The following is a 16,553-nucleotide window of genomic DNA, read 5'->3' on the forward strand; positions in this document are numbered from 1 at the left end:
GTAAATTTTGCACGTTATTTTATTTGGTATTTTTTATTGCTAAAGTTTTATTGGTGATACGGTCAAAATTTGGTCAATATCAACTTGACGTATTTCTTTCAATTTTGCATTTAAAAAACCTAAACACCCCTCATTTTGAAGGTGTGTGTGTGTAGAATGTTGCTCCTATTTTGATTTTGGAATTCACTCTTCAGTTGTCAAAATGCCGTCCAAGCAAGAAGAGCAGCGTATCAAAATTTTGCTCGCGCATCGCGAAAATCCGAGCTACTCGCACGCAAAGTTGGCAAAATCGCTAAAAGTTGCCAAATTAACCGTTACAAATGTAATTAAAGTGTTTGGAGAACGTTTGTCGACAGCCAGGAAGTCTGGATCGGGGGGAAATCGAAAACCGGAAGCCGCTGAGACGACAAAGAGAGTTGCCGGTAGTTTCAAGCGAAACCCTAACCTCTCTCTCCGAGATGCCGCAAATAAGCTGGGTGTATCGTCTACAACCGTGCATCGAGCCAAAAAACGAGCAGGACTATCGACTTACAAGAAGGTAGTGACTTCAAATCGCGATGATAAACAAAATACGACGGCCAAAGCGCGATCCCGGAGGCTGTACACGACGATGCTGACGAAGTTTGACTGCGTGGTAATGGACGACGAAACCTACGTCAAAGCCGACTACAAGCAGCTTCCGGGACAGGAGTTTTATACGGCAAAAGGAAGGGGAAAGGTAGCAGATATTTTCAAGCACATGAAACTGTCAAAGTTCGCAAAGAAATATCTGGTTTGGCAAGCCATCTGTACCTGTGACTTGAAAAGCAGAATTTTCATAGCTTCCGGGACTGTCAACCAAGAAATTTACGTGAAAGAGTGTTTGAATAAACGTCTGCTGCCTTTCCTGAAGAAACACGGTTGTTCCGTACTGTTTTGGCCGGATTTGACATCTTGCCATTACGGTAAAAAGGCCATGGAGTGGTACGCCGCCAACAACGTGCAGGTGGTTCCCAAGGACAAGAACCCTCCCAACACGCCAGAGCTCCGCCCAATTGAGAAATACAGGGCTATTGTCAAGCGGAACCTAAAGAATACAAAAAAAAAAAAAACCGCTAAGGGCGAGCAGCAGTTCAAGGCAACCTGGCTTTCTGCGGCGAAGAAGGTGGACAAGGTGGCTGTACAAAATCTGATGGCAGGGGTCAAGCGTAAGGCCCGGCAATTCGGATTTGGAAAAGCGGAAGCCTAACTGAATATTTTTCCTGAATTTTATACTAATTGAACTTGAAAAAGAAATTTAATTCGATTTCACCGATTTACACGCGTTTTCCCTTGACCAAATTTTGACCGTATCACCCTTTAGTTTAGTTAGATGGGGAAAAAAATATCGTTTTAAAATGTATCGCGTCCCAAATAAAATTAGGCCTCAAAAGCTCCTCCCGCTGCAAATAAGGCGAAAAGCATAAAAGCATAACAGTCGAGCGTGGTTGCAGGAGCGATGGCGGTTTGTTGTTTTTTGTAATTGTAACGCTGTGAAGAGACGAACAATTCGAGCCACGGTGGAGTGAGCGTGTGTTTTTTTGTTCGGAGACGATTTTTGGATCCCGAACTAGCTGATCTCCTATTGAGAAGATTTCCCAATTGCGTCGCGAGTGCAAGTACGATTTGTGTAGTGTACCGAGAGTGGAAGCCGGCCCCGTGGCTGTGAAAATTAGTGTTGTTTAGTGCAACCAGAAAGGGTGTCGGATCGCCATTGTGGGAAGCAGGAGCTATACGCTTCTCTGGCTAATCACCAAGGATCCGGCCAACACTCGCCGTCCTGACTGCGGTGGCTCAGCCAATAGAGCCAGTCTCGCCACCGCAGTTAATCGTCAAGCAGGACAAAGCAGGCAGTACTACAGGTGAGTTTGCTTGGGCAGAAACACTGCTGTGTCTGCCGGGGTTGCCTACGGCGAGTAGGCAATCCGGTGATTCGTCACTAATGTCGCCGGGGGGTCTGATAGACGAGCCCAGCTCATCCTCCCGCTAATTGTCAAGGACAGCTGCTATACAGCCGAAGAACAATACCGCTCAGCACAGGCCGTGCTTTGTAGCAGCAGAACCGCCGCCATACCGTCGGCCACACCGAACATCAGCAGCAACAGCGAGGAGGAGGACAAAGGTCAGGTTAGACAATATAAGTAGTTAAATTCAATTTTCTTTCCTTCTTGTTGTTTTGTTGTAACACCCAAATCCGACCGACTTGGAGAGGAAGTACCCTTGCTCGAGGCCGCCCCGCCGGGTTAAAATCGGGTCAGCTATAGGCTGGTAGGTAAGCCGTGAGTTACATAGCTTACATCAATGTGATGATTACAGTGGTTAGGAATCCTTAGGATGACTGTAACCCCAACAAACAATTCTAAGTCACAAATAAACATACATATTGAATAAATGCTGTTTAAAAGTGTACAATGCTGAATAAAACAGGATGTCGAATTATGTGCTGAAAAAAGCTCATTGAGATCGATGCTCTCATATGAATAATGTACTTATTAAAAGCTTTATAAACGTTGACTGTCTTTCTGATTCAGAACCAGAAATTTGATCTAATAACACACTGAGTAAGTGTAATTTGCACATTCATGGACGCTTCAATTCGATTTAATAAAATGCTTTATTATACGTCGTATCAATATTTTCTAACTCAAATTATTAGATTTCATTGCATTGCTTTACAATATCGCTGTATAAAGGTGAATACAGTCAGCGTCATATTTAATGAACTAAATTGTTTGAATTTCATTCATTTTCTTCTACATTCATCGAGCATTATCAAAGTAACCCCGAATCAAAATACTGAAATTCGGTCACAAAACTAAAAAATAGTGCAAATGTTGAATTTCCGTAAAACATATTACAGAAAAAATAACTCTTCAATCCTCAGTACTTGTTTTAAAAATATAAAATTTGAAAAACATTTATTGTTGTAAAAAATATTTAGAATATACTTTAAAAAACTATCAATGTTACCCCGTTTTACGGTACTTATAAGCAAAAATTGTTCATAGCTTTCCAACAGAAAGAGATAGCAGCTTGTTCTAGAAGATCTAGAAATGTCTAGAACAAATCATTTGCAAGAAATCAATTTTCAAGTTTTTCTGAAACCGTAAGCCGCCATCTTGAATTTCAAAATGGTGTCAGACATCGGTTTCCGGTCCCTACAAGATACCTCGATTCCAAAAATACCCATATTGTGAGGTATTTGATAGTATTTCCCAGTTTTTCTCTAACCGGATGCCGCCATCTTGGATTGCAAAATGGAGTCAGACATGGTTTTCCGGTCCTTACACGTCGCCCCGTTTTCAAAACTACGCATATTGTGTGGTATTTGACGGTATTGGTGACAGACATGAATTTTCAATCCCTATACGTCACTCCGATTCCATATTGTGGGATATTCGACAGAATTTCCGAGTTTTTCTGAAACCGGAATCCACCATCTTGAATTTCAAAATGGTGACAGACATCGATTTTCGGTCCTTGTTTGTCATCCAGATTCCAAAGACCGCTTTACAATAGTGCGTTTGGCGGTATGGTTAAACAAAAGTTGAAGTTGAGTTTCAGCAGATATCTCTGACACCGTTATATTATCTGGAAGACATCTTTTGCGAGCCTTCATCAATCTTTTATACGAAGGGTAATTCTGAGTAACATTGCCTTGTTTTGTTACGCAGTAGTGTCCATTGGTCCTTGGAAAAGTCTCCATTGATAAATAACGACTGACCTTCATTTTCAGTCATAGATCGCTCGCTTCTGGAATCATTGTGTGACTTCCAAGTCTGTCGAATTTTCTTTGCTCGAGTGAGTTGTCTGCAATGCTTCATGTACTCATTTAGCCGCATCCGCCGATCCATCAGCACGTGTCTTTATTTCCGTAGCGTAAGCCAGTTCCTCGCTTGTTCCAGAATCTGTCAGAACTTTTACCCTGCGTCTCTTGTTCGGTCTATTCAGTTCAGTGAACAATTTTTTTGGTCGTCCTTTGGCAGTTTCGTGTGAAATATTTGAAAAAAAAAAAAAAAACGTTTCCCTTCAGCCAATCTGAGTTTGCAACTACAAAGCGGCTGAGCGTGCGTTTGGCCCTGAACCATCGCTTATCTAGATCTGCGCAAAATCTTGCTACAGCGTTTTTCTCATTTTTGCAGTTATCTTACAAAATTCCAACTTAATTTGAAAGCAGATTTTCATTTCACGATAATCATGATAATTATGTAGAATATTGCACAAATGGTGCTGTATAAAGTAGCTTCAAAAATTATGTACCCGACTGTTCCTGATACTATTTTTTTAAATACTTACACATAAAACCATGACATATTTTATGACGGTGAGTGTTGTTGAACAAACATGCACATTTTTGTAAAATTTATTTTAGAAAATTGGTGTATTTTGGCTTTGAAATAAAGGTACATTAAAATGAAGCCGATAAAAGTTGTTGGTGTCTTCATAAAAGTAATTGATTTTGATAATATCTTAATCTTTCTGGAACAATACGGTATTGATAAAAAATTAAAAAACTCGAAAACCAGTTTTAAGGAAGTCTGAAGAGAAAATCCGCTATATCTAATTGTGTCTTTAACAAAGTTTCTTAAAATATCTAGTTTCACAACTTCGCTGAACACGTAGTACGTCGGTCTCAATTACGTAAAATGTTCGATTTTCTAAGAGTAATACCCTCTTAATACAACATCAGTGTATATTTCAAAAGAAGTGGATCACCATTCCAAACAAATTCACCAAAGAAACCTACCCTCAGAAACGTCAATGAAGATGAGAAAAGACTTTTGACCGTCTTTTTTCCCGAACGGCCTCACTCTTTCGTCACGAATCGTACTTTTTCACCAAATCATTTTCAGCCACTCAAATTATAAACTGTTGTTCAATTCTTATAAGGAGTTTTAAGCATTTTCCGAAACTTGCAATCATATTTGAGGTTTACTTTTCATTTCCTTAGTGATGAAAACTGTTGAAAAATCAGGCAAAAACATTGATACATCCTGGTAGAATGAGTCTTCTGTATTTCTGTGCACAAAAAATTCCCCACATAACTGATTTGACATCTAATAAAAACTGACTGCAAGATTTCTGCCCTCATCAAGATTAAGCTCTACATGCCAAAACCAGCCTGGCGCCAAAAAGTATTGATCCACCAATTTCCCTCCACTGACTGCATCAGCAAAAACACTTTTCCGTCAGTAGTAAAGCCTAGCTGTCTAAGGAAATTGATGGCAAAATCATGTCTCAAGTTACTGCTAGCCCCCCCCTCGCCCCCCCCCCCATGCAGCAAGTGGGGCGCAATTTCAAAGGAAAATCTGTAGCTGATAGGTTGCCACAAAAATAAAAGCAAATTCTATAACCATCACTCCAAAGCAATTCCACGATTGAATACCTTCACCGTTGGAGTTCCCGGGATCTGAAAATCGAGAGTGTCTGATAAAAATGTAGCTGCCTCGATATTTGTTATTCAAACCCATTATTAGTGTTGGGATCAAACGTTCACCCCTTTTTCTGGCGTCGTCGTCGTCGTCGTCGTCGTCGTCAGCAGGGCATTGTTTCACGAAGGCAAGCGACTGTCAAGAAGGGAACGTTTTGTTCTGAAACTGAAGCTGGCGCGTGCAGAAGGCAGATCAAACAGCTTTTTCTCAGCACGTGGTTAGCCACATTCACATTCACATTCACAAACCCCCACGTTTATTGACTACATACTCAGCTGAGCTGATTTCCTCTGAGAGGAGGGTGTGCCGATGTAGAGCAAATAGGGGGTTTAACGCAATTTATTTCCCGTTTGTGTGGTCGGGCGGAAGGGGGAAGGGGTTTCAATGTTTGATTTCTCCTTTATTTAGACAAATATCCTTAGCTGGATCCAATCATTTCTCCGAACGATTTTAAATTTGGAAGAATGGTTCAATTTGAAAGAGGGTGACTGGCGAGTGTTGTGGAATGATAAGTGGATTTGATGTTTTGCTTGTTTGAAATTAATTCGTTGCCGTTATGTGTCTGTTGGAATTTGAGACTTACTAATCTTCAATTGCATCGTATAACAGGGTGAAGAAGTTGATGCTTGAGAATATGTATTATTCGCTGAAATTTACGTTTTCGAATCATAAAACCAATAGCATGGGAAAACTTGCTTCTAATTAAAACGTTTTCTCTGCTTGACATTTCTTGATTATTACTTATCGCATATCAGCTTATTGTCAGTTCTCAGTTCCACAGTTATTAATTGAGAGCTTTTGCTGCTTCTGTCATTTTTGCATTACATTCCTACTTGACTGGACGAACTTTTCGAGTACGACTAGGATCTTGTGTCTCTTCTACGTTTACCAGCACCTCTGGAGTATCTCAGGGAAGTAAACTGGGTGCACTTTTGTTTACATTATTCTTCAACGATGTAGCAGCTTTGTTGGGAGTTAAATGCAAGCTGCGAGTTTATGCAGATGATATACGTCATAGTTCACTCGATTGAGGATTGTCATCGTCTTCGAGCTCTGCTAGATTTGTTTGTGGATTGGTGCCGTCGCAATAAGCTCATCATCAGCGTTCCAAAGTGTGCAGTGATGACGTTTCACCACTCTAAGAGTTCAATCCTTTACGACTACTGCATTGACAATGTAACGCTTCGCAGAGTAGAACGTATGACTGCTCTTGGTGTCCTTTTAGATCCAAAGTTGACCTTCAATCTTCACTATTCTAAGATTGCACGAGATTTCAAAGACCCTCACTGCTTGAAGGCATTATATTGCTCTTTAATTTGGCCCATACTTGAGAATGCATCTGTGCGTCATATGAGCTAGTGTGGAATCTCCGAATAGGACGTGTTCAGAAAAGAATTTTGAGGTTGGCTTTGAGCAGCCTGCCATGGCGCGATCCAATGAATTTACCACCTTATGCAGACCGATGCATGTTATTGAACCTGGACACATTGGAACACAGAAGAAAAATGCAACAAGCCTTATTTGTAGCGAAACTTTTAAATGGCGATGTGGACTGCCCTCAACTGCTTTCACAATTAACCTTCCGTGTTCCTCAAAGGATGTTGCGGCAATCATCCTTACTTCAACCAAGATTCCATCGGACTGCATATGGATACCATGAGCCAATGTCTGCGAAGATTCGGACATTCTCCGCTGTGGAAGAAACATTTGAATTCGGAGAAACATCGAACCAATTTCGAAACCGATTGAGAAGATTGTGATTATTTTTGTAATCTGTTTATCTGTTGCTTTTTTGTGTTATATCTAAGTTTTATTCATTAAGACAACTACTGTCAGATGAATTACAATAAATGAATAAATAAATAAATATAAAAATAAAATAGTTTCACTTGAATTTGAAAATTAGCAGCAATGCATGCTTGTAAATCTACCCCGAATTCTCAATTGAGTACGTCCATCTGTTACCAAGAACATACCGGCAGCCGTTGGTTTACAATGCACCTTGTTTTCTGTCCCCATAAAAACGGATGTGTCAGCTGCTGCAGCAGCACAGAAACGATTTAATGAAAAACCAGCGCATCCAACACAATTGTGTCCATGTCCGGACATAACGCTACACACCAAAAAAAAAAAAAACATCCACAGAAATCCTCCAATATACGCGGTAGAAAATAAATGCTACCCACTCCTGTTATTCGATTGCTTTCCAACCATTCAATTCGATTTTTTGAATGTGATTAGTGCAACCCTAGACTAATCACTTACAAATAATCAGCTAGATTGGCTGGAAAGCAGTCGAATAATAGCGGTGGGTGGAACATATTTCCTACCGCGTTTATCGCGGGATTTATGTACTCTGCCGGTAGAACTTGAATAGACCGGCGCACCATAAAAAAAACCAGCGGCACACAGTGCACGATACTCACCTGAGTTAGTTGCGATGAAGCGTAATAGGACACCCGGGATGGACAGACCGATTCCGGCTTGGCGTAGACCGACTCCGTCGTGGGCAGTCCGTTCTGATGGCTGTGAGCGTGATTCAGCGGGAGTAGGGCCGTTGCGTACGGCGACGGGGACGGTGTGCTCCGAAACCCTAAAAATAAACATGCCACAGGGGTAAATAACAATATCATGAACAACGACAACAACATGACGGATCGGAGAAGGTGGAAAGCAGCGAGATGAAAAACGATGATTATCCTCTCATGATTATGACGGGGGAAAATCTCTACGCGGCGCGGCTGCTGAATATGGGACTGCGTATGAAATTGTGACGATGACGACGACGATGATGGGTTGGGTGCGGATGCTTTGCGGGTTGGTTACCGTGGTGAAAGTTTGTTTGTATGGTTGTACAGGGGAGAAACAGAAGAGCACCATTTTTGTTGGAAGGTAGACGATGGTTGTGAGCAGGGTGTCTTCCACTCACTTCACTCTAAAAAATGTTTTTCGAAATAATAAAGTCATTTGATGTTAAAATTTTATGTTGTACTTGTAAGTTACAAGAAGAGGTTGTTAAGTATGTATTTGATACGTACAACCCGTCAGTTTCGCATTCGGAGAGTCAAAATAAGCGAATATACGATTCATGAGCGGTCATTCAGAGTGAGCACCCACGAATTATAAAATCGCGGATTGTGACTTTCTGATAGCAAAATTAATCGTATTGTCGGGCAGTTTTCGGACAAAAATGGAGCATTATTTTCTATATTTTTCAAGCTTAGCCTAAATAAGACTTTATTTCCCCGAGGTTCTAGAAGAAATATTGTCTCAATAATGATCCACGGCAAAGTTCGAGCGGTAACGTCATTTTAAACTGCTCGAATGATGTGATCCATTGGAATGTCTTCTTGTAACTTACAGGTACAAAAATCATTATAATATCAAAAGATTTGATAATTTCGAAACAAAAACATTTTTGCATAGCGCAGTGAGTGGAAGCAACCCTGTCGAGAGGCAAATCTGAACCGGCTTTTGTTTCCCCCACGTGTTTTGTGGCGCTGGAGGCTTTAACTTGCCGGGTGTGTTTATTATATTTCATGGATGAGTAAATTTTGTTTACGTGCGTGTTTTCCAAGCTGTGAATGTCCGGAATGCAAAAAACAAAGTATCATGGGTCCGAAACGTGTAAATGTAGCGCCTGAAGGAGGGACTGTCGATGGAGTGTGAGTAGTCTGGGAAGGATTCATACCGTATTTCTTTCTCCGACTATATAGATAACAAAACATAATTCTCGATTACTTTTTCAAAGGGACGTATCAGCTTTTGTAAACAATGCATTTGATCGTCGATTTGCCGTAACTGGTAGCTCGCCCACACATGCTAACACTACTATCAGATAGGAGAAATTTTCCCCTACCTGTTAGTGGTGTTAGTAAGCGTAGTAAAGTAGTAAAGTAAAGCTGATACTTCCCTTTGAAAAGGTAATCGAGAATTGACTTTGTACTTTTCTAATACTAAGTAACTTAAAAATATGATATTAGAATATAAACTTCGGTTACTTGTATCAGAAACATTTCAAAATTATAAATATCTCTCATTTTCTCTATGATAAGTTTTGGACCAGTATAATGTTATTTTTTAACGACTATTGTAGTATACAACCTTCAAAGTTTTTCCAAATCATCATGTAATAGAATTCACAAGAAATAACATATTTTTCATAGCTACACTTCAGGTTTTTCCAGTTTCACTTCAAAAACAACATGTTTTATGCAAATCAGGAAACCTTTCTTTGGACTTACCCATAATAAAAACACGCAGCATATCTTTATATTTTTTTATTATACTAATTCTAACACTCTTGGGTCATTCTTGACTCGTCTGGGGGTGAGATTTGAACTCGTAACTTTGGCGTGATAGGTATGGATTCTAAACACAACGGCGGGGTCGCCCCCAAACATCTGTAGCTTAAGCCTAGCCTAGCATATAAGCTAATAACAATAATAAAGAAAATACAGTTTATTCTCATATACTCGTTACTGGACATGCTGTCCATCAATGTTTTATTTAGTATCACAGAAGCCATCAGTCGAGTAGAGTTGTTAACTATTATCAAATCTTGACTTAATAGAGTACTTTACGAGACGTTTCAGATTCAACTCATGAATAAATTTGACAGGCTGTGAGAAGGAACATGAACATTAGAGTGATGCAAAATTTGAAATTTTCGCTCCACAATACTTAAACGATTCCAAATCGGATCCTGACTAACCTCTCAAAATTTGAACCCATTTGGTGAGAAACTGAAATGGCACAAACCATTTGAAGTTTGTATGGGAATTACTATGGTAAAACCAAGATTTTTGTTCATGTCTATCTAATAATTCACCATATCGGTCTGCTTCAAAAGCTTTCAATTTTACTTGTAGGAAATTTTCCCAGCTACAACTTTGCCAAAGACTACTTTTTGCAAAGATGCAAGGATCGAAAGTTATTAATGGTTCAATGCACTGATGTCTTATGATCATGCTCAATCAACTGCTCAGCAGGCAACATTGGTGTTTCTGGGGCGTTGAATAGGACACCAAAATTATGGCTACTATGTCACACTGCAAAATACAGTGTTGCCTACAGAGCAGCTGCTTGATCATGTCATAAGTTTACCAATCTCTTAAATAATTAATAACTATTTTCTGTCTCGTTTTACATAGAAACGATCTTCAGCAAAGTTGTAGCTGAGAAAATTTTCTATAAGAATGGCTATCGAACTGTTTCGCAGCTCAGTATGGAAAAAGACTAGAAGGCAATGAACAAAAATTTGAGATTTCCCATAGTAATTTACATGAAAACTTCAAATGGTTTGTGCGAAGTCTGTTTCTAACCAAATGAGTTGTAACTTTTGGAGGGTAATCACGACCCGATTTGAAACCATTTAAGCACTGTGGAGCGAAAAAGTCAAATTTTGCATCAGTCTAATGAACATCATCAAATTCTGTCAGGCAAATCAGCTCCTACCATTTCGCAAAATGGTCTATACTCATTAGGCTTTGTGCACAAATCACGTAACGCATGAAGGGGGAGGAGGGGGATCGAGCTTGCGTTACTTATTGTTAGGGGAAGGGAGGTTAATGCTAAATGTTATGTAACAGAATAACCAATGAAAAATCAAAAACGGGGGTTGAGAATGCTTGCGTTTCGTAATTTCAGAGGGCGGAGCATAGGCGTAGCCAGATAGGGGCAGGGGGGGGGGCGACTGCTCCCCCCTAAACTCGGCAACACAAAGGCTTTCGAGGGAATGGCGTTCGGTGAAATGGCATTCGGCCAAATTTTCCATGGTAATTTTTTTTTCGCCCCTCCCTAGCTCGAAACCTGGCTACGCCCTTGGGGCGGAGTCTTATTAAGCGTTACTTATTGTTACATAAAGGGTGTCCTATATCAAATAGCATCACGGGAAAAAAAAACGCTGGGAAAAATTACCCATTGGTTATTTTTCTTGAAAAATGAGTAAAACTAGTTTAGAGTGTATTGTTTACACTGTATTTTTATCGCTGTCAGTTTTTCGAAAGTTGGAAAAAATGGCGTCATCCGAAAAGCAAGGTCACGAATTGATGTAGCGCAAGCACCCGGAAAATCCCCAACTCTCTCATCGGGACATCGGAAAACAATTCGAAATCGTGCAGTCAACGGTGAGTCGTGTGATTAAACGTTACTACGAAACTCTGAGCATCGAACGGAAGGAGACATGTGGTCAGAAAGAATGTTCTATTAGTGAGCAGGATCACAAGCGTGTCGTGAAAGCGTTTCAGCGGAATCCCAATGCGTCGGTCAAGGATGTGGCCAAAAAGTTGAATCTGTCCAAGTCTTTCGTTCAGAGACTCAATGACCGGGAGCGACTGCATACGTACGAAGTGCAGAAGTCTCCAAATCGGGACGAACGGCAAAATACGGTGGGAAAGTAACGGCCCTGAAACTGTACACTCAGATGCTGACGAAGCCTCATTGTCTCATCATGGATGATAAGGCTTACCTCAAGGTGGACTTCCGGCAGCTTCCGGAGCTACTGTTCTTCACCGCCCAGCACAAGTTTGATGTTCCGGAGGAAGTAAGGAAGCAGTTTGTCAAGAAATACATGATTTGGCAAGCGATCTGCTCATGTGTCAAACGGAGTACGCCGTTTGTAACTACCGGGACTGTAAACGGAGAGATCTACCTCAAGGAGTGTCCACAGAAGCACCTGCTTCCTCTGTTGAAGCAACACGAGGGGCCTACGATCTTCTGGCCGGATCTAGCTTCGTGCCACTATTCAAATGTTGTTCTGGAGTGGTACGAAGCCAACGGGGTCACTTTAGTACCTAAGGACATGAACTCCCTTAACTCACCGGAACTAAGGCCCATCGAAAAATACTGGGCCATTATGAAGCAGGCACAACGGAAGCATCCCAAGGAGGTCAAATCTGAGGAAGACATGAAGAAGGTTTCTGTACAGAAGAAGCTGCAGCAAGATGTTGTTCATAACCTTATGAGTGGAGTTAAGCGTAAGGTGTGAGCGTAGTGTTACGGTATTGAATTTGAATGAAATAAATATGCCAAAAGCTTACTAATTGGTCATATTTTACTGTCTGAAAGTTTGAAAAGGATCGGTCATTTAGGTAATTTACTACAGCGTTTTTTGGGACACCCTTTAGGGGTGAGGGGTCGAAAATCCGTATTTTTGTGTTTCGTAATTTGTGTATTGCACCTTATATGAGAGTTCATATCCGGAGAACAAACTTCAAGATATGGGCGTAACTGCTTTTGTACACAAATACAACAATCGCTGATTTCTCGCGAATAAAAGCTAAATCTCGGGATCAAATTATGCCAAATACTAGATGAATTATTCCTCAACCTGTGTGTGTTTTTAGTTTTCTAGGCTGAGCTTTTACTCGCGAGAAATCGCCAATTGAAGCGTTTATTATCAAAAGCAATTACGCCCAAATCTCAAACCACTCCGAATATACGGTAAATGACGACTTCGGCACCCAGTGACCGTTTTCGGTAACCAATATAAACACATTAATTTCACTGTATTTTCCCATCAAACACCATCCCTAAATGCAGACAAATAATTCCTTAGTGTTTCAGCATCAATCTGATTACCGTAGAACAGGATATTTCTGATAATGCGGGTAGTTTTGATAGTATAATTTAATGATTAATTTCAAGATTTTGCAAGTCAACGCCAATGGTAGCCTTTTCAAGTCCACTGCTTGCTTTGGTTTCTTTAGAGCAGGTTCTGGGTGCCCCGGGGGAAGTTTCCAGTTTGGAGCATGACTGGAACCATATCAATATGGGTGTCCAACTTCAAGATTGTTCAAACCATTGCCAATGGTAGATTACCCATGTCCACAGCTTGCCATGGTAACCCTGTAGCAGGTTCTGGATGCTCCTGGGAACGTGGCCAATATGGGTATGAAACTTCAAGATTTTGCAACGAATGCCAATGGAAGATTTTTCAAGTCAATAGCTTGCCCAATTACTCTGGAGCAGTTTCTGTGTACCCCGGGGAAGTGGCCAATTTCCAGAACCTGCTCCAAGGAAACCGAGGCAAGCTATGGACCTGAAAATGCTACCATTGGCATTGGCTTGCAAAATCTTGAAGTTTGACATCCATGTTGATATGGTTCTGGTCATGCCCCAAATTGGCCACTCCCTACGGGGAATCCACAACTTGTGGTGCTGAACACGAATCTGGGACATGGCGCTGAAAATCATGGGAATTGATACCCATTTTGGCGATTTCAAGGAAATTGCTTGATCTCGGTTGTTTCTCAACAGATCTTGAAACTGTGGCCAACATTGAATTGAGAATTGATTTTGGTATCAGGAAAAATTTGAATTCAAATAATTTTTCATACCAGAAAAAAAAATACAAACGACAGTTTTAGACATACCCCTCGAAATCCGGAACATCTCTGGCCACCACAAATTTTTGAATGATTCACTCAAACTACTATAAATTTTCCGTCAAATGCATCCGGTCACATCAAAATTGGTTTATTTTTCAAAAAGTTTATACCATTTGCATTTTGACATTAACTGATCATTTTGTCTATCCACTGTACACTGAAATGATATGCATTAACAATAACATAAAATACAGCGATTTTATAGCAAAAAAAAAACAATGTTTACTTTTAAAAGGATTTCCATGCCAAATACTTTTTCAAGTAATATAATGAAGGGGCCATTGACTTGAGAAGGATTTTGAGTAATTATACTTGATTTTTCTGACTGTTGGGTGGTAATTTCTACGATTTTCGGCTATACAGTCTGGCGAGGTTTTAATTTACAAGCAACCAAAAGTTCCGCATTCCACGATAAAACCCACTTTCAAGTTCCATAAAGTGCATATAAAGTTCCAACAGAACTTTCTGGCTGCTTTAGAAAGGCTCCAAAAAGTTCCAATGCGTACTATTAGCAACTTGAAGTTCAAAAATGTTCCACAAATCATCCCTAAGATCTTCTTAGGAACTTCAGGAAAGACTGAAAACATGGTCAAAACAAAGTTCCGAACAAGTTACCAGCGGATCTTCTTAGCTACTTGAAAGTTTCTAAAAAGGTCCGTCAAAGCCCACATCAAATAATCCGCATAAGTCTTTATAAGTAACATAATTTCATGTACGCAAATATGAAATGATCAGTGGCTCTAATAAATCATAATCCTTATATTTATGTAGTGCATCAATATTCTAAACAAACATTAAACAAATCAAATTATAGAGCAATTTCCTGGATTCGAACCCGTGCAACCGGCATGCGATCTACGAACGCTAACGGCTGCGCCGCAAGTGTCTTGAAATACCATGCGGGCAAACACCAATTTAAAATTCATCAAGGTGTTTCGTATTCAAGTTCGTCAGCTAGATCTGAAGACTCCAACAGAAGGCGGGACAATTGTTAACATTAATATATCTCAGATGGCGTAGCGGTTCGGGCTTGCGTTCTCACGCAGAAGGACTGGGTTTAATTCTTCAAACAGCTCTGAATTGATCACTATCACGGTTGTTTTGGATTTTACGGATATTCTGGATGGACAGTTGTTTTTGGGGCTGTTTTTCTAGTAATAAGTTCGAATTTTTTCTTTTGAAACTTCTAAAAGTACTCCAGGATCAGTTTCATGAATTGACTACCCCCTGCATACATTTTAGGTCACAAGTCTGAAATCATTTTTATGAGAATTCTATAAGTACTTTGGAAAAAATCCCGGTGCTCTAGGGCTAGGTTCATGAATAGACCACTTTAACGGTGTACGGTTCCGTATCTTCCGGAAAGGTGCCAGGTGTTCCTTTTTTTGGTCAAAACTCAAGTCCGACGTCATTCGATTGAAAAAAAAAGTCCACATGGCTCCAGCAGTAATTTCATGAATTGACTACTTTTACGTTCAAAGTGTTTTTTATGTTACTCCCTACTTTTACGATTAATCCAGATCTTCCATAACGTCATCCCATGTTCCCCCAGTGCCATTTTTGTTTTGACAAAAGCCATTCTAATAAGACTTGTATTAGTGCTTTCGAAAAAAGCACAGAGCTCTAGGACCACTTTCATGAATTGATCCGATTGTTCCGGATTTTCTGGAAAGTGATCTCGTTACTCCACCCCAGTGCTATGTTTCTGGTAAGTCTTAAGTCATTCTTATTAGACTTGTATGGGTGCTTTCGAAAAAAAACTGCGGTACACAGAGGAGCGGGTCGAGCAAGCATCTCAAATATGCTTCAAAAAGAAGCTTCCAAAATAAGCTTTTAAAAGAAGCTTCTAAAAAAAAGGTTCAAAAAGAAGCTTCCAAAGAAGCTTCCAACACAAGCTTCAAAAAAATCCTTCTAAAAGAAACTTTCAAAACAACCTTCCATAAAAAGCTTCAAAAAGAAGCATCCAAAAGAAGGACACGAACCAGCCAAAATGTGAAAGTCTTCCAAAATATGCTTCCAAAAGATACATACAAAAATAGCTTCAAACAGAAGCTTTCAAAAGAAGCTTCTAAAACATGCTTGAAAAACAGTTTCCAACAGAAGCTTTAAAAAAACTTCCAACAGAAACTTCCAAAACAATCTTCTAATAGAAGGTTCTAATAGAAGCTTCCAAAGAAAGCTTACAGAAAATCCTTCCAATAGAAGCTTTCAAAAGTAGTTTCATAAAAAAAGCTTCCAAAAAATGAAAACGAACCAGCCAAGGTCTTCCAAATGATGATTCCAAAAATGCTTTAAAAAAAAAACTTCCAAAAGAAGCTTCCAAAAGAAGCATCCGAAAGATAGAGACGTCTTGAACTAAAAGCCTCTTTAATAAAGAATCAATTAAAAAGGTCCCATGAGAAGCTTCCATAAGAAGCTTCCAAACCATGCTTCTAAAGAAGCTTCCAAAAGATGCTTCGAATGATGCTTTCAAAAGAAACTTCCAAAAGCAGCTTCTTAAAGAAGTTTCCAAATGAAACTTTCAAAAAAAGGTTCCAAAATAAGCTTTAAAGAGAAGCTTCCAAAAGAAACTTCCAAAAGAAGATCCCAAAAGATGCTTCCAAAAGAAGCTTTCAAAAGAAGCTTTCAAAACAAAATTCCTATAGAAGCTTCCATAAGAAACTTCCTCAAGATATTTCCTAAAGATGCTCCCAAAAGAAGCTTCCAAAAAAGC

General features: G+C 39.9%; 1 protein-coding gene across 1 annotated transcript in view; it reads right to left on the bottom strand.

Annotated features, from left to right (window-relative positions):
• Positions 1-16,553, bottom strand: part of Drl-2 (Derailed 2) — a 275,456-nt gene that overhangs the window by 96,116 nt on the left and 162,787 nt on the right. The window contains exon 6 of the mRNA XM_065225169.1: positions 7,877-8,043. Coding sequence (XP_065081241.1) covers positions 7,877-8,043 — 167 coding nt within the window. The remainder of the gene's footprint in view (positions 1-7,876; positions 8,044-16,553) is intronic.

The sequence above is a fragment of the Ochlerotatus camptorhynchus genome, unplaced genomic scaffold (assembly GCF_037179485.1).
Source record: "Ochlerotatus camptorhynchus isolate MF236.1 unplaced genomic scaffold, CSIRO-AGI_Acam_v1.1 ptg000002l, whole genome shotgun sequence".
Lineage (NCBI taxonomy): Eukaryota > Metazoa > Arthropoda > Insecta > Diptera > Culicidae > Ochlerotatus > Ochlerotatus camptorhynchus.